At 43.1% G+C, this 19103-nt stretch overlaps 1 protein-coding gene across 3 annotated transcripts in view; it reads left to right on the top strand.

Moving 5' to 3' along the window:
• The window catches only part of FMNL3 (formin like 3), a 113541-nt gene that overhangs the window by 74201 nt on the left and 20237 nt on the right, over positions 1-19103 (top strand). For 2 of the 3 annotated variants that reach the window (XM_043965085.1, XM_043965086.1), the window contains exons 2-6: positions 5735-5818; positions 7553-7633; positions 7894-7970; positions 16319-16402; positions 18874-19029. In XM_043965085.1, the coding sequence (XP_043821020.1) occupies positions 5735-5818; positions 7553-7633; positions 7894-7970; positions 16319-16402; positions 18874-19029 (482 nt within the window). The remainder of the gene's footprint in view (positions 1-5734; positions 5819-7552; positions 7634-7893; positions 7971-16318; positions 16403-18873; positions 19030-19103) is intronic. The other variant, XM_043965087.1, reaches the window with a different exon arrangement.

Here is a 19103-nt window from a genome sequence, read left to right as displayed (position 1 = left end):
CAGATTATGTTTGTTATAACAGTATATTTTTATTGCTGTTAAATTCATTGCTTCATATGTTAATATACAATATTATGCATGTATTATTGCTCTGATGCATGTTGTATGTTTTTGTATTCAAGATCTATACATATATAAGCAGCTAGGTGGCTGAGTTCACTTACTAGCAGTGTGATCCTGGGCAAGTCACTTAACCCAGTTTACCTCAGTTTCTCATCTGTAAAATGAACTAGAGAAGTAAATGGCAAATCATCCCAAGTGTCTTTGCCAAGAAAACCCCAAATGGGGTCATGAGATATGACTAAACAACAACAACAATATACATATTTATGTATATGTTTGTATACACACATGTACTTGGTCACAAATGCAATTTTATATCATATTTTGTACTGTACTGAGATTTGTATCCCTAGTTTTAAAGTCATATTATAGATGTCATATCATTCATATATATAAGTATATAAATATATCTATAATATGTGTATATATGTACATACATGTCTATATATGCATATACATATGTCTGTATGTATGCATATATATGTTATCTATCAGTGTCAGTTCTAATGTGTACCATATATTAGGTATCTTTGTAAATGTCTGTTGGCTACATCATCCTCTTGGGGGTTGTGCCTTCTACCAGCTTCAGGGCTACTTGGCTATCCCTGGTCCAGTCTTCTAGGGTATAGTGGATAGCCCTTCTCTTTAATAAGGATGGGCTGAAAGCTGTTTAGTCATAGCCATTATATCCACTAACAAAACCCAAGCAGAGTGTCCTTCAGCTAAGGTTGCATTTTCTTCTCTCTCTCTCTCTCAGGCTTAGACATTCTTAAGATATTTTCTGGTTTAGCATGCAAAAAAATTTGAATCAGGGCAAAAGGTAAAAACTAAAAAAGAATGTCACAGTTCTTTATCAAATCCATCTAAAAACAATTCTAAGCCAGGCTAATTATTTACTGGCAGCAGTAGCCCCCCCACCCCTCTATCCATCCTTCTCAAGTGTCCCAGCTAATATTGCATCTAAATGCTGCCAGGCCTAGTTCTTCACAATGTATTGTACTTGGTCCCTATGTTTCCATGGAACTTCTAATTATAGTGCCAACATTCCCTCCTTTTGGCTTAAGGATATTCTTCCTCCAGAGTGACACACCCCACCTCACCACTAAGATGTGGGCAATATAATTCCCAAAACTAAGAATTCAGCTTGCTCTTTTCCCGGGTGTCAACATCTCATACTCAACATATCCAAAATCAGAATTCATTATCTTTCCCCAAAACATTCTCCTATTCAAAATTTCCCTACTATTGTAAGAGAAACGCCATTTTCCTAGTCAGTGATCCATCCTTGCAACCTCAGTGTCATCCTTGACCACCCCTCTGACTCATCCCACAATTTCAGTTTTTTGCTAAGTCTTGTCATTTCCCATTTCATAGTGTCTTTCATGTGTTCCCTTCTCTTCACTCACAGCAGCCACCACCCTAGTTCAAGTGCTCATCACCTCCTCTCTGCACTATTGTAATAGCCTTCTGATTGGTCTCCCCCCTCCCTTCAGGTCTCCCCACTCCTGTCCATCTTCTTTTCAGTTGCCAAAGTGATTTTCCTGAAGTTCAGGTCTGACCATGTCACTCCCCCTCCCTGATTCAGTAAACTCTAGCAGTTCCTCACACACACCCCATAGTTCTTGCATTTTGCCTCTCCCATTAGAATGTGAGGTTCTTGAGGGCAGGAACCAGGTTTTTCTTTCCTTTACATTTCCAAGCTTTTAGTACAATGTCTTCCACATATTAAGCACTTAATAAATACTTAAGTGACTGATCATGCTTCACTCCTTCCTCTCCAGCCTACTCTTCCCTACTCAGGTTGCTCTAGGTCTGGAGCAATGAACCATGATCAGATCAACTCTGCCATTTTTCCTAGATCAGGTATGTCATTCTGTTTGCCATCTGTGGCCCCAGTCGTCATCCCTGTAACTTTCCTAATCAAAATGCCCCTCTCTGACTGCTATTTGCCTGTGGGTTGTATCCCTCATTATTATTTAAGCTCCTTGAGGGCAGAGACTATCTTTACTTTTGTATTTATATGACTAGTACTTCACTAAAATAAATAAAACTCAATAAAAATAAATAAATTCAATAAAATGTTTTTATTTTTTACTCATTCTGCCTGTCTAACCCCCATTCTAGACTTTATGCCCCTTTGTCAGCTACACCCTTCTATTGATTTAATAATGTATTTGGGAGAAGAAAAGCCTCCTCTCTCTCCATCTAGGTCTTTTCAGTTTTGGAATTCTGTGAGACTGGGATCATGTAGAAGCCTGGGTCAGAGCTCCTTTGTGATTTGTTTGGTTCTATTGGCATCAAATCAGTTGTTACCTCTATTGAAGGACTATGCTTTAATTTTGGGGTTTCATATGATGGAATCCCACGTTAATTTAGGCTTCTTTCTCTATCCCATCCAACCAAATCTTTCTGATGTTGGTCCTTAATTTGAAGAGTTGTCAGTTTGTAAGTAGTTGCCTATTATATTTCCATTTTCTAGCTACTCCCCAATTTCACTCAGTTGGAAATTTTATTTAACTATCCAATCTCCATAAGTTATATAATGGAAAGAACTATTAACCCCTATCACTTTGGGACGGGGAATGGTAAGAGGGAAAGATGCTATCTTCCAGATATAAAAGTTTTTCCTTTTCCAGATTATAGGTGCTATAGAACTATTAGCACAATGTGTTTCAGGCATCGAAGAAAAAATATTAATACTTCATTTAGTGTTTTAGGTTTAATCTACCAGAAACAGTTTTACTAATTTAATGTTATTCTAAATCTGAGCATCTCTAACTTAGAAGAAAATGCCCAAACTGACATATCCCTCATGCTTTTGGATATCTCACTACTTAGTACAAGACAATTTGAGGTAACATTGATAGAAATCTTGAATAAAGAAAAGGTCATAATAAATTTAACTCCTGCTGTGGAGGTAACATTCTACTGCATCTAATAGAATGGCTGTCACTTAAGCTCCTGAGAGTACTTAATTCTTTGCCAGACTGTTGTTCTTAAGGACTGAAAGGGCTTCCTCCCTATGACCCATACTCTGTCCCCACTTACTTCATGAGATGGAGAATGCTGTGACCTTAATTAGACAAAAATACTTTTTGTTCTACATTTTATCACCTTTACTCCATTTTCCGGAGGCATTAGTTTTGTTTCAGTTTGACCTTTGGTCTTGACCTTCTATTCTTCTTCCAAAAAGGAAAAGTCTAGGATAGGTTGAGCTGGAGAAATTTTTTTTTTTCTTAATATTATGCATTGAATTAAAAAGGCTCTAAAATAGGCTTCCACATAGGTATACAATGGGGTATAATAATAGGATTTTAAGTTTTTTGGGTACTCTAACCATCACATATAATACTGTACCTGTTTTTTCTGCATTCCAAATAGCTGACAAACTTTGCAGTTCAGCAGTTGTATGTTGTTTGTATGTATTTGTGTGTGTGTGTGTGCGCATTTGAGTGTCTATTATGTTCAAGGTCCCTTACCAGGTACTATGTGTTATACAAAGATAAGTAGGTCTGCCCTTGGGGAGTTTACAAGCTCTGGGTGATATCATGTACACCTAGTAAATACAGTAGTAGACATGTGTGACAAGTGCTATAAGAAGTACACACTAAGTGCTATTGGGATTCAGAGGAAGAGATTACATTTTGTTTGGAGGAAGGTCACATTCATGAAGGAGATATCATTTAAGATGAACCTTGAGGGGGGAGCAGCTAGGTGGTACAGTGGATAGAGCACTGACCCTGGATTCAGGAGGACCTGAGTTCAAATTTGACCTCAGATACTTGACACTTACTAGCTGTGTGACCCTGGGCAAGTCACTTAACCCTCATTGCCCCCCCCCCCCCAAAAAGAACCTTGAGGGATGGATAGAAGGAAGAGCATGATCAAGTTTTAGAAAGCATTAGGCTTGTTGGAGAATAATAAATAGCACCGTTTGACTGTAGCATCAGGTATTTGTAGGGATATAGTGGGAGAGGAGTCTGGTGAAATAGTTTGGAGGCATATTTTAAGAGGGCTTTGGAGCTGGCTAGGATAAGCAGTGGGGAGCTATTGAAGGTTTTTGAGTATGAGTGTGACATAGAGCTTTATTTTACAAAGGTTAATCCAGCAACAGGGTATAATTGATTAGATAGGCAAGAACTAATTTAGAAGCTGGGTTAGTAGTACTGGGAATGGTTGTAAAATTGGGGACTGTCTAAATATAACTATATAGGGGAAATGAAGGATAATCCCAAGGAGGTCAGTGACAGGAAGAAAACCCCAAAATGTACAAGAATATAGTATTATTTGTGGTAACAACTTGTACCCAACAATTAGGGAAAGGCTGAACAAATTGTACTATATAATTATAATAATCGATAAGGAATAATGAATATAAAGATTCAGAGAAATATGGAGACTTGTAAGAAGTGAAGGAGATGGGGCAGCTAGGTGGCGCAGTGGGTAAAGCACCAGCCCTGGATTCAGGAGGACCTGAGTTCAAATCTGGCTGCAGACACTTGACATTTACTAGCTGTGTGACCCTGGGCAAGTCACTTAACCCTCATTGGCCCCCCCCAAGTGAAGGAGATGAAGAAAAGAGAAGAACTAAAAGAATGATGTTGAATCTAACAGATAAAGACAATAAAACTTAGGTCCATTACAAGAGATAATGTTGGTTCAAGTTAACACAATTAAATCTCACATGCTTTCAGTTAACAATCAGTAGAGGGGTAGTGACTGAACCCATGATGTCATTAATACAGGAGGAAAATGTCATGAGGAATTTCTATTTGACTGAAGGAGAATAAAACTGTTAGGGCACCTACATACAAGATTTCCAAGCAGAGGGGTTCCACTTGGAACAGAAATGGCCCATAGTGGGATACAGATGAGGGAATGTAGGCAAAGGTGAGGTGGGGGACCCGAGTTTCTTTTTCTTTTCTTTCTTTTTTTTTTTTTTTTGTGGGGCAGTGAGGGTTGTGACTTGCCCAGGGTCACACAGCTAGTAAGTGTCAAGTGCCTGAGGTCGGATTTGAACTCAGGTCCTCCTGAATCCCGGGTGCCACCTAGATGCCCCCCCACAGAATTTCTTCTGGAAAAGCTTAATGAAGTCCTTAGGCCTAGTATGATCTCTGGAAGCCTAGGGCATAGTCAGCCAGATTGCTTTCACTTCACATGTCCCTTCTCCCTTTTCTCCCCTAAAGCTAGCCACCAAGAAGACATGACAGGAAAAGGGGGAAAGTAGAGGTAGTAGTGATGGCAGTGCATCAGATATCTCTGGCCTTTGAAGTTTAAACTATTTGGGTCTCCCTTTTTTGTTAGTGAAATGTCTTTGGGAACAGCATGATGTGGTAGAGTCTGTCTTAGAGTCAGAAATCTCTTATCTGCTACATCCTGGTTGTGTGACCTGGGACAAGACACTCACCCTCTCAGGCAACTCTCCAAGACTCAGACTTGGAGAAGAGCTGTAGACTGCATTGGTGGAAGGAGTTCCCTCACCATCAGTCCCCTGTACCAGTGAAAAATGACAGTTTCATAGACTTTCTTCCCCTTGCTCCACTCCCATCCCCCAAAGTGCATTGAGGCAAAGTTAAGAGGCTCAAGAACAGGAAGGAGGCAGCATGTTCTGCTGTCCATCCAGTCGCCATCCCCTAACAATCACATACTCATTTCTTTTTCTTTTTTTCAGAGTTCCATGAATCTTCCTCCAGACAAGGCCCGTCTCTTGAGACAGTATGACAATGAGAAGAAGTGGGACCTCATCTGTGACCAGGTACTGGGGTCAGTGAAAGAACAAGAAAGGGAGGAAGTCTTTCTTTAGGGGAATAGGATTAGGTTCACAACTGACTCCTTAGAATTGACTATGCCTTCCAAAGGATATTTTATCCCTTACTTTGCCTCCAGACAGTATTATTAGTGACTGTGCTAGGTTTTATTATTAACCTTTCCCAATACAGGGAATATTCTTTATACACCTGTATCTTAGCACCTTCAAGGTCCAGAAATTCTTTATTATACCTAACCCTCTGCTTTGGTTAAAAATCCATTACTCTTGGGGCAGCTAGATGGCGCAGTGGATAGAGCACCGGCCCTGGAGTCAGGAGTACCTGAGTTCAAATCTGGCCTCAGACACTTAACACTTACTAGCTGTGTGACACTGGGCAAGTCACTTAACCCCAATTGCCTCACTAAAAAAAAAAAAAAAAAATCCATTACTCTTGGGGGCAGCTAGGTGGTACAGTGGATAAAGCACTAACCCTGGATTCAGGAGGACCTGAGTTCAAATCCCAGCCCAGACACTTGACACTTACTAGCTGTGTGACCCTGGGCAAGTCACTTAACCCTCATTGCCCCACAGAAACAAACAAACAAAAAATCCATTACTTCTGCTGTGCGCTGAGAAAATATGGAGAAGACCTAGTTCTGATTCCCTTCATTACAGAAGATGGCTATTACTCAGTGTTATTTTCTCCAGTCCAAATAAGTTCAGTTCTTTTACATATTTCTCATAGTTATAAGTCCTTTTTTCTAATGCTACTTATCTTAATTGTTCTTTCCCAGTTCTTCATATTTCATAGTGAGAACCCATATTCTTCCAAGATTGTTAAGCATTTGACTAATATTGAATAGTGTGAGAAGATGATTTTAAGTTGCTTTTCTAGGAGGTATTATTTCTTCTTGGTCATTTAGGATTTCTTTGACATGTATATGAGAAAGTACTGTGTTAAGAGCACACCACTTAGAATCAGGACACCTGGGACCAAATTCTGGCTCTGCTATTTACTAACTGTGGGTGACTTGGAACATGACTTATCAATGACTTGTAGAAAGGGGGTAAGAATACTTAATAACCTATTGAACAGGGACGTGGTATGGAGAGCACTTTCTAAGCCTTGAAGTATTATATAAAGAGAGCTTTTATGATAGCTCGATCGATCGATAGATCCTATGAAACTAAGCAAAGAGGAGATGTGCTGGTAGGTATAGTCTTCCTTGGATCCTCAAATAAGACCAGGTTCTTACCTCAGGTTTCAGAGCCTGGAAGGCTGATTTAGGAGATGTGATTTTTGTAAACTAAGCCCCACTTTTCCCTATCCCTCAGATCTCTGGCTGGCCTTGAAAACTTTAGGAATTTCTACAAACTCTGTTGTCAGTCAGTCAGCAGTATTGATTGAGCTCCCACATGTGTAGAGAATTGTACTAGACACGTTAAGCAATAAGAAAGATGTCTTAATGTTTTTGGTTTGGCATCTCAATCAGTACTAGAGGTTGTGGAAGAAAAAGGCTTTCAAAGGCTCTTCTCCCAGAATACTCGCAGTTTGCATGAAGGGGCATATTGAAGGGGAAGGGAAACAACATCTTAGGAAATATTTGTTATGAGAAGGAGAGAAGAAGCAGACTAGAGAATGGGGAATATGGGTGATGTTGGGAGGGCTGATTCCCACAATGAGAACTGTGACTGTTTTCCCTTCTTGAGCATTCTCTGTGTTGTGTGCTGTCTTTGCAGGAGCGATTTCAGGTGAAGAATCCTCCCCACACTTATATCCAGAAACTACAGAGCTTCCTGGACCCCAGTGTGACTCGGAAGGTGATGTGCCTTTCATATGGGGGATGGGGTCCTAGTTTTTGTGTCCCTACTGATCTTGTGCAGTTAAAAGATTTTCATTTGGAAATGGGGGTGGGACTGGGGAGATTGCTCTGCCTCCAAGGGACAGGAATTGCAATGCTGTTATTTTTTAAGAATCACTTTAAGTTGTGGTCCTGGCATGCTGTTCATCCTGCATGGCTTTTGTTCTACACAATTGGGGTGGGGTCCTTTGGGAATGACTGAGAATTTGATGTTTGTAGAAGTTCAGGAGGAGAGTCCAAGAGTCGACCAAAGTGCTGAGGGAGCTAGAGATCTCTCTTCGGACGAATTACATTGGGTAAGTTGGCCTGATCCTTAGTGTCTACAAGTGGGGCTGGCTGCTGCAGGTGGATGAATGTTATTGTTCACTTAGAGCCAGCTCATTGCTCTCTTCTCCAACCTCTGCATGGACGAACGGGCCTGTTCCTGTCATGGCTTTTTGCTTTGGACTCCTTATGGTTACAGGCTGTTCATTTTCTGGCTTCTTTTCCCATAATCTCTGCCAGCTGATGACTAGATAATACTGGCAAGCTGAGGCCTTTCCTGGGGTCTTCATCCTGTAGCTTTGCGTTTAAAATATTCCCACAGCAACAGAGACTGAAGTTTGCCTGTAGGGTAGAGGCAAGGCTTGAGTCAAGGGAAATCCAGAGGAGCCTGAGGGGAAGTTCTTTTCTTCTGGGATAGAAGCAATGGCCTGGCTCATTGATGTTCAGGGCCTAGGAACATAAGGGCTGCATGTGCTCCAGGATTCTGAGAAAGCAGATGCCCTATTTGACAGAACTAACCCTCCTAAAGAGAGGTTATATTTCAGGCCTAGAAAGACATCCCACAGAGTGGGCACAGGGTCTGGTTTCCAGACTCTGTTCTGCTAACTCATTGAAATGGTACATGGACACGGAGCTAAGTTTGGGCTTCTCAAGCCCAAGAGAAGATGGTCATGGGAGCCTGGAGAGTTATTGTTTTAGGTGAGGGTGAGGGTGAGATGGTGCTAATGAGAGGCTAGGCTGGAAAGGATGTATAACAATTAACTCAGGGACAGAGTAGAATCCTTCTTTCTGTAACATCCTTAATAAGACATTGTTGGGTCTCTTGCTTGATGACTTCCAGTAAGGTGAGGGGTAAGGTGAGGAGGTAGGGCTCACTACTTCCTGAAGTTCCTTTTTTTGGACAGCTTTTAATTGTTAGGAGGTTTTCTGTTATCTCAAACTGAAATTTGCCTCTCTGAAACTCTCTGCTGTTGTAGCTCCTAGTTCTTCCCTTTGGAGCAAGTCGGACAAGTCTGATCCTTGTTCTGTATGATAGCTCTTAAAATGCTGAAGACAGACAGGTAAAATGTTCCACATCCCCACACCTTATCTTCCTCGGGTTAATCATCCTTGGTTCTTTCACCAGATTCTCACGTTTGAGGCCTTCCATCATCCTGGTCACCTCCTCTGGACATTTTCCTGCTTGTCAGTTTTATCATCATTGCCATCCTATCTGCCCTGAATAGCCACCCCATTCTCTCTTTGAATGCTCATTCTCTTGCCCTCCAACAAAGCTCAAAAATGATTTCTATTATCCTTAGCGTTTGTAACAAGCCTCAGCTCATTCTGGGCTTTTCTTCAAATATGTGGGGAGAAGGGGCACACTTGGGGCCTAGGGGGAGTCTAGAGTAAGACTGTTGCCAGCTGTGTATTCCCTGATTTCCTGTGAGTAGCAGTGGAAAGAGTAGAGAACAAAGCCCCGTGATGTCAGATGCCTTTTGTCCAAGCTGAATGTTGGCAGGTAGCCACTCACTCATTTATCCACACTATGTGTATGCCTGGGTGGCTACAACGTTGCCCACAGTTTTTGGCAAGAGAAGGTGGGAAGCAGTCAGAACACCTGGACAGAGTCAGCTGTGGTGGTCACAGGAAATACCCCTGGAGAGATTGCTGTCCTACCTATCTGATTTCCAGCTCACATTGTCAAACCAAATACTGAAAACAGCTTTTGGGAAATCAGGGATCTTTATTTGCTGAATTTTTTGGTGTTAGGTAGGAGGGAGGATCCAGGCAGTGAAAGGAGAAGGGGTTTGACGTTGATGTTTCTGATTGGACCTAATCACCTGAAGGGATGCAGACGACTTTCACTGATCTGAGCCCCTCATGCTCAGAGAATTAAGTGGCTTGTCACTAGCTGCATTATTCCCAAGAGCTGTTTCTTGTCCAGGCCTTCACCTGTGGTTCTTATGCAGGAGAAGTAAAGGCCGTAGAGTAGTAAGTGGCCTCTCACCCCAATTTCTTCTATTTCTTCTGGCTAGAAAGGAGCTACGACTATACAATTATGGCTTTTGGCTTCTAGTGAATCTTCTGCATGTCTTCTGGACCTTGGGTTTGCTGGTAGTTGATGGAAGGGACCCTATGATCCATAGGATTATAACCTCTGGGACACTGGGCTCTGATATTAGAGCCTTCTCTTTATCTTTTTCCAAGCCATGGTCCTGTTTCTTCTCCTACCACTGGAATGTGGACTGTGCTTTTAGGACTCTGGGCCCTTGTAGGTTAATTTTCATCTTATTTAGCCCAGAACCACACTCTCACCTCCTTTCTCAGACATTTCCAAACCATGCTGCTGCATGGTTGAACTCCCTTCCCCACTTTCTAACCCTACCTCTCCTTTATGTATTATCTTTCCTTTTTAGAACATAAATCAGCAGCTTGAGCACATAGTAAGTGTTTCAGCACATAGTAAGTGTTTCTCCCTTTCAGGATACTGCTCTCTCTTTTGACTGTTCCTTCTCAGTCTCTTTTACTAGATCATCATCTACAACATGCCCCGTCACTGTGAGTGTCCCCCAGTGCTCCGGCTTGGCTCTTTTTCTCTTCTTTCTCTTGGTGACCTCATTCACTCACATGGGTTTAATTATCACCTCTGTGCTGATGATTATCTATATTTACAGTCTTCGTGGGGGTAAGGCGGGGAGAAGGGGAAAGAGAAAGAAAGATGGGGGTGGGGGAGAGGTAGACACTTCTCTGGCAAGAAAAGGCCTCTCAGAAAGAGGCTGAGCATGGAGATGCTTGATATGCTGGTTCTCCCCCTGCCAGGGATGATTCATAGAACTGAAAGAAGAAATTGAAGTTAAAAAGAAACAAACAACCTCAAAATGCAGAAGATGCTTGTGATGATAGATTAATTAGTCAGTCAGTGAACATTTATTTAATGTGTGCCAGACACTGTGCAGAGCACTGAGGATTCAAAAAGAGGTAAAGGTTAATCCCTGCCCTCAAGGAACTTACAGTCTAAGGCAGGAGACAACACGAAAGCAAATATGTACAAAGCAAGTTATATATAGGATAAATAGGAAATCATCAAGAGAGGAAAGTATTAGAATTAAGATGGTGTTGGGGAAGCCTTCCTACAGAAGATGGGATTTTAGTTGGGACTTAAAAGAAGCTGGGGAGGTCAGTAGTCTGAATGGAAGAGAGAGAACTTCCCACACATGGGCCACAGCCAGAGAAAATACCAAGAGATGAGTGTCTTGTTAATGGAACAGCTAAGATGCCAATGTCATTAAGTGGAAGAGTATTTGGTGGAGAGTAAGGTGTAAAAAGACTGGAAAGGTAGGAGGGGGGCTGAGTTAGGAAGGGCTTTGAATGCCAAGCAGAGGATTTTATATTTGATCCTGGAGGTGACAGGGAGCCACTGGGGTTTATGGTGGGGGTGGGGCACGGGGAGTGACATGATCAGACATGTGCTTTAGGAAAATCACTGAAGTGGCTGAATGGAGGTTGGATTGGAGTGGGGAGAGACTTGAGGCAGGCCGACCCACCAGCTGACTATTGCATTAATCCAAGGTGATGTGGGCCTGCCCTGGAGTAGTGGCAGTGTCAGAGGAGAAGAGGTTTATTCAAGAGGCTTTGCAAAGGTGAAATTGGCAGGCCTTGGCAACAGATTGAATATGGGGGCAGGGCGTGAGAGAGAGTGAACAATCCAGGATGGCTCCTAGGTGGTGAGCCTGGGAGGATGTTGCCCTCTGCAGTGATAGAGACGGTAGGGGGAGGGCTTGGGGAAATTTAGTGAGTTCTGGTTTTGACATATTGAGTTTAAGATGGCTACTAAGCATCTAGTTCAAGTTGTCTGAAAGGCAGTTGGAGATGGGAGATGGAGGTCAGCAGAGGTTGGGTCAGGATAGGGAGCTATGAGAATCATCAGCATAGGGATGGTGATTAAATCCATGGGAGCTGATGAGATCATCACATGAAATAGTGCAGAGGGAGGAGAAGTTGTCCCTGTGGGACAGCTATGGTTAGAAGGTGTGACTTGGAGGAGGATCCGGTAAAGGAGACAGAGAAAAGGCTATCAGATAGGTAAAAGGAGACCAGGAGAAAATGTTGTTCTGAAAACCTAGAAAGAAGGCAGGATCAAGGAGGAGAGAGTGATCAACCATGTCAAAGTCTACAGAGAGGTGGAAGAAGAATGAGGATTCATATGTACAAAAATATTTATAGCAGCTCTCTTTGTGGTAGCAAAGAATTGGAAATTGATGGAATGCTCATCAATTGGAGAATGGCTGAACAAGTTGTGGTATATGAATGTAATGGAATACTATTGTGCTGTAAGAAACGATGAGCAGGAGGAGTTCAGAGAAACCTGGAAGGACTGATGTTGACTCAGCGGAGCAGAACCAGGACAACATTGTACACAGTAACAGCAACATTGTGTGATGAACAATGGTGATAGACTTGGCTCTTCTCAAGCAGTGCAACAATCCAAAACAGTTTCAAAGGACTCATGATAGAAAATGTTCTCAACATCGAGAAAAAAGAACTGTGAATTATGAATGCAGGTTGAAACATACTGTTTCTACTTTTGGACTGGTTTTTTTTTCTTTTTTTTTTTTTTTGGAGGTTTTCCCCTTGTGCTCTGATTCTTCTTTCACAAGATGACTAATGTAGAAATATGTTTAATGTGATTGTACATATACAACCTATATCAGACTGCTTTCTGTCTTGGGGAGGAGGGAGGGAAGGGAGGGTGGGAGAAAAAAAATTGAAACTAAAAGTCCTGTGAAAACAAATGTGGAAAACTATCCTTATATGTAATTGGAAAATAATAAAATACTTTAAAAAAAAGAATGAGGATTGATAAAAGGCCATCATGTTTGGCCACTAAGGGCAGAAAAGATAGAGGATGATATTTTCAGGGGGATAGAAGGATCAAGTGGGGGGCTTTTTGAGGATGAGGGAGACATGGGTGTGTTGTCTGCAATAGGGAATGAACTAGTAGAGGGGGAGAGTGAAAATAAGTGATAGATGTGGTGTGGATGACAGAAGAGGCAGTTGGAGGAGACTGGGTTAGCCTTGGTAAGGAGTAAGGACACCTATCATGTGAGACAAAAGAGAAGAGAGTGGCAGAAGGTACCTGAGTGATAGGAGTTGAGGAAGGGGGGGGACAAGAGAGAGTACACAGCATATGGCCTTGATTTTTTCTGTAAAATATGAGTCAAGGTTCTTTGCTGAGAGAGTCAGGGGAGGTGGAACCATGAGAGGTTTAAGGAGAGATGAAAAGGTCTGGAAGAGCCATTGTGGAGAATGGGAGAGTTGATAAGGGAGATATAGTAGGATTGCCTGGCAGCAGTGAGGGCCCAGTGGAGGCTGTGTAATATAAATTTGTTAGTGGACCCAGTCAGAATGGTCATGTGATTTTCTTCACCTTCACTCAGCAACAAATGTATAGGAGCAAAGGCAGGATAAAGAGTGACAGTGATCCAGGGCTAAGGCTTGGCTGAGTGTAATCAGCGAAGTGATAAGGGGGTGAGGGATTCAAGAGAGGAGGACAGTATGGAGTGGAATTGGGCCACCAAGAGGTCAAGTTGGGGAAAAGAGGAGAAAGTGGCTAGTGCAGGAGAGACGGCATTGGGGAGAATTGAAGGAGGATTGGAGGTCCCCATGCAGACAAAGAGTGTAGGGTTCTGTAAGGGAAGGCAGAGGGAGAGGTTATTGTGGAATAAGGGGATTTCAGAATTCTTGGTAGATTTGTGCATAATGGCAAGATCTAGGGTATGGCATGGAAAGTGAGTAGGTTGAGGGGCTGAGTGTTTGAGGGTGAGTCAGTATGTATGTTGAAGTCCCCTAGAATGATTCTTTAATGATAAAATGTCATATTGTTGATCTTTTTGTTAATTATTCTCAAGATGAAATCCAAGAAGTTTTCTAAGTTAAGAAAAACTTGCAAAATGGAATTAAAGCATTAGAATGCTTTACGGTTATAATTAAAGCAGCTGAAAGAACTGATTTGCATACTCAGTTATATGCAAAGTATAACTTTGAACTTCAAATCCCATAATTTTGCCATTATACTGTATAAGGTCCCTGGAAAAGACAGGACCCGGCATGATTTGTGCCCAGAGAACTGGTAATCCAAAGACTAGCTTTTGTCTGACTAGGATTTCAGAAGTCTGACCTGTGACTCTTCCTTATTCTTGGGCTAGGAATGTGTGAGATTGATCTGGTCGTACCAAGGACAAGAGAACAAAATTCAGAGATGGGAGGAGGAGAAACCTGGTTGTCAGTGCCCAGTGAATCAAAGGCACGACAGAAGGAGCATTTGAGGTGGACAAGAGAGCACTTTAGGCCTTGGAGAGGATACCAGAAGGGACAGAAAGTGGCATTTCTGAGTCTCTCTTACTTGTTCCTTGCTTACTATGTGCATTGGTTTCTCTGCCTTGCTTATGTGCCCTTTAACCTCTCCTCAACATGTCAAGGGCCTGAAAATAGCAATGTGGATTCAGACAGGAAATGAGATGGGGGTGGGGAGCTGGAGAGCAGACAGACAGGAAATGGGAGGCCTGTCAGCCCCCAGAGAGGAAGCTAACTTGAGGCAGCTCCGGTGTCAGCTTCAGCCTGAGCCTGCTGCCAAATCTCCACCAGGCCTGGCTTTCTGGGCCAGAGCCTGCTTTTTGCAGCATGAAGGGTGTGGCCTGCCGTCATGGTGCCTGGTGTCCAACCTGTCTCCCCCACCCCAGCCTTCCCACCAGAGAGGAAGTTTGATAGGGATTGTCCTGCCAGAGCCGACAGAAAGTTATATACATCCTGAATGAACAGAAAATCCCAGAGATTAAGGAGCTTAATGTATCCACTGTAGGAGTGATTCTATCATACTACTTAGGTGTGTCCAGGGCTCCTAGCTTTCAAGGTAATGCCTCTTAGGGACTTATTTTAGGATTGAAAAAAGTAGGATGAAGGCCTGGCATCTTGTTTTCTCAGTGGCCAAGAGGGCCCCGATGCTTCAGTTCATATCATCAAGTTATCATAGAGTTGTTGGTTTGTGGCTATGATTAGGCATTTAAGGTATTATCTCCTAAGCCCAGAGATAGGGAGAATAGATTCTCCCATTTCCAGGACATTAAGTAGGACTTAGAGCTAGTGAGATAGGGCTACCTCTTAAGGCCTTGTCTATTAGAAACCTTCCTTTCTGCCCTACTTCTCCCCCCCCCCCCATCACTCTGAGTTCCTGTAGCTAGTAAGTACCCTTAATTCAGGAGAAAGCAGTTCAAGATGGCTCCTAAACATCTAGTTCAAGTCTAGAGCAGATGTGTCTGAGTATGCCTGAACTAAATTAAAATATAATTGGGAAATAGTTAACAAAATAAATAAAAATACTATATAGGACATAAATAATGTGTCATGGGGAAAATAGGGTAGGGGGTTTGGGGTGCTTAGGAATTCCTCTTTAAAGAATTATACCCTCTTGGGGGCGGCTAGGTGGCGCAGTGGATAAAGCACCGGCCCTGGATTCAGGAGGACCTGAGTTCAAATCTGGCCTCAGACACTTGACACTTACTAGCTGTGTGACCCTGGGCAAGTCACTTAACCCCCATTGCCCCACCAAAAAAAAAAAATTAAATTAAGAATTATACCCTCTTGCACACAAAACCAGTAGAATAAGATAGTAATTTATTAAGGGGCTGGGGAAGGGAAACCAAGAGAGAAATCCTTGGACTTCTTCTCATGGAGAGAAAGGCATGGCACAGAGCGGGGATCTGAGATACCAATCTCAAGCGGGAAACAGGCAGGTGCTTTTCTAGAGGTCTAATGGTGGTCCAATGAGGGGATCGTCTGACTGTGGAAAGTTCCCTTAGTGAGGGAAAACCATCCTCCAGTGGTGGTGGCTGGAGGAGTTGGGTGAGGAGTGGCTGTGGATCTCTCAAGCCATCTCTCTGCCTCTCAGGCCACAAAGGCAGCAGCCAAACCTAATCTTATCTCCCTGGGGGTGAGGGAGACTAGAATGAAGGGCGGTGGTCCTGAAGCTAGGTGTGTCTGTCCTTTGGTTTAGTTTCTCAAGGAGAAGGTTCTTTGATGTACCCCAGAGAATTTCTGGGGTGCCCTGGGCCCATAACAAATGTAAATATATGGTTTTCTAAGTTGGGATGCAGCCAGCAGGGATCCTTTTAGTGGTCCCTGTTTCTTTTTGAGTTTGACATCCCTGGTCTACAGGGCTTCTGGGAAAGGGGCTGGTTCCTTCACTGGTTTCAGGGGCAGGCTTTCAGACCAGTATCATGACTCCCAGGGAGACCTTTGAGAGGGTCTTGACCGTTGTCACTGATGTTCCCTACTCCACCCTCACAGTGTACCAGCTTTATGAAGAAGAACAATGCTGAGTGTCTGCATTTCCTGTCTGCAGGTGGGTCCGAGAGTTTCTGAGTGATGAGAACAAAGGGCTGGATGTGCTGGTCGATTACCTGTCTTTTGCACAATGTTCTGTCATGTGAGTACAGCTTTGAAGCTAGGCTTGAGAAAAGTAGAGGGAATAAAACAATCACAACCTGGCCTCTAGGTTTCCCTCTTTGACCTAAACAGGTGACCCCAGGGTCTAGAGACAGACTGGATGGAGAAATGCTTTTGTGGTTAAGTTTGGGTTTTTGGTTTTTGTTTTTGCTGGGAGGAGGAATGCTATTACTGGAGTAATTCTCTCCTGGCCATTCAGATCCTAAAAGTCCTTACGGAAATTAGGATGTAGAATATACACACTTGAAGAACTAAGCCTACATACAGGTAAGCAACCTTTGTTTGTCTTGAAGTGATTGAGTGTACAGCTTGTTACTTGGACTTCAGAGATCATCGGAACAGTCTTTAAAGGTGGTTAGAAGTACTTCACATGGAAGTGAAAAGAAAGCTTGTAATTAATTGCTGCTGACATTAGGAATCCCTCCTTTAAAGCTGCCTGGAGGTTCGTTATGACAGTGGGAGGAGAGTTCCTTGTTTTCCTTCCTCCCTGTATTCCTTTCAGAGGTAGTTCAGATGGAAAAGGTCCTGAATCTGATAGTCTGAATGGAAGACAGTGTTGCGTATACATTGACAATCCCACCTAAGAAATGAAAACCTACCTAGCAACTGAGAGAACACTAATAAAAATGATGGTGATGGTGGTGATGGTGATAACTAGGTTTAAAAAAATTTTTTTTGGCAGGGCAATGAGGGTTAAGTGACTTGCCCAGGGTCACACAGCTAGTAAGTGTCAAATGTCTGGGGCCGGATTTGAACTCAGATCCTTCTGAATCCAGGGCCAGTGACTTATCCACTGCACTACCCAGCTGACCCCCATAACTAGATTTTTAATAGTACTTTAAGCTTTACAAAATACCATATATATTATTTCTTTTAGTTTAGGTTTTTTTTTTTTTTTTGCAGGGCAATGAGGGTTAAGTGACTTGCCTAGGGTCACACAGCTAGTTAAGTGTCAAGTGTCTGAGGCTGGATTTGAACTCAGGTCCTCCTGAATCCAAGGCCAGTGCTTTATCCACTGTGCCATCTAGCTGCCCCTATATTATTTCTTTTGACCCCACAATAACCCTGTGAGGTAGGTGCTATTATTACCCCCATTTTACTGATGAGGAAACTGAGGCTGAGAGGTTGTGATTTCTAAAGTTTTTCATTTGCCAATTTAATCCTGGGCTTTTACCCTTTGTATAGTGTTTTCCTTTGAATGCAGCCCACCCCCAAATATCTGATAAGTGTTAGGGATATATTTTCCAGTGTTTCTCCTGTATTATCCCTTCAACCTATCCTTTTCTCACACACTCTAAAGAAAAGAACCAAATTTGCTCAACAAAACACTTGTCAGCAATTCTCAAGCTAGTGACTGTCCCTTTCCCCTGTGGACATTTTGGTATTTAGAGAAACCCAGACCTAATCCGCTTGACTGTTAAGCTTTAGAAGACTGCTGTCTTATGCACTCCAGTCCCTGAAGTCTCTGACTTTTTTTTGACATTGGCATTTGCCCAACTAGATTCTATGTTTCCTGAGAAGAAAGAGAATTCCCTTATAGCTGACCGTATTGTGACCATTTGTTGTTATTCAGTTGTTTGTCAATCATATCCAACTCTCTGTGACTCCATTTGGGGCTTTCTTGGCAGAGATATTGGAGTGCTTTGTCATTTCCTTCTCCAGCTCATTTTACAGATGAGGAATTGAGGCAAACAAGGTTAAGTGACTTGCCCAGGGTAACACAGCTAGTAACTGTCTGAGGCCAGATTTGAACTCAGGTCTTCCTGACTCGAGGCTAGCATTCTGTCCACTGCATGACTTATCTGTCCCATTGTGACCATATTGCCCAAATCCTTTCTTGCACATAATGGTAGGGGTTTAACCACGCAGTTCTCAGTCATGATTGCCCTTAGGATGTCTAGCCCCCAGAAGGATGGATAGCAGCTCCAAGCTCCATGGCCCAGTAGACGCATGGTGCCCTCATCACCCTGCCGTACCCATAGGCCAGCAACAGCTGGAGGAGGTGGATTCCCACATCTTCCTAGAAAGAGGCTTATGGTCATACCTGGTGTTCCCTCTCCCCACTGAGACGGTTGATTTCACCATGGGGTCATAGCTTTTGATTTGGAACAGAAATGATGTCAGAGGTCATCTAGTCCATCCCAGTTCATCCCTTTATTTTACAGATGAGGAAACTGAGGCTCGGAAAGGTAGGGTGACTTGCCCAAGGTTCCACAGATACTGAGGAGATGAGTCCAGATTTGACTCCCCTGTTTGCCCCCGATGATGCTGTCTCCCCATCTTAATAACTTTTGCTCCCCTCAGCGTGTATGTTGCTCTCTGCTCTCCTGGCCTTTGCTCCTTGTTGCTAGGGAGACGTGAATTGTCGAGGCTGTCTCCGGGAGCCTTGCCTGAGCCTCTTGTCTGTGTGCGTGCATATGTGTATCTGGTGTGTGTCTTTCCACGCTCCAGGTTTGATTTTGAGGGTCTGGAAAGCAGCGATGAAGGCGCTTTTGAGAAGCTGCGATCCTGGAGCAGGTCCATCGAGGATCTGCAGCAGCAGCCCAGTGCCCTGTCAGCTCCTTTCGCCAACAGTCTTGCTCGCTCTGCACGGCAGTCTGTGCTACGGTATGTATAGGTCTTGCTGTGCGTACCCGCTTGCTTTCCTCTTCCTCCTCCTGCTCCTCCTCCTCCTCCTTCTC

This window comes from Dromiciops gliroides, chromosome 5, assembly GCF_019393635.1.
Source record: "Dromiciops gliroides isolate mDroGli1 chromosome 5, mDroGli1.pri, whole genome shotgun sequence".
NCBI classification, from domain to species: Eukaryota; Metazoa; Chordata; class Mammalia; order Microbiotheria; family Microbiotheriidae; genus Dromiciops; species Dromiciops gliroides.
The sequence above is the reverse complement of the archived record's forward strand: the minus strand, read 5'-3'. Positions and strand labels throughout refer to the sequence as shown.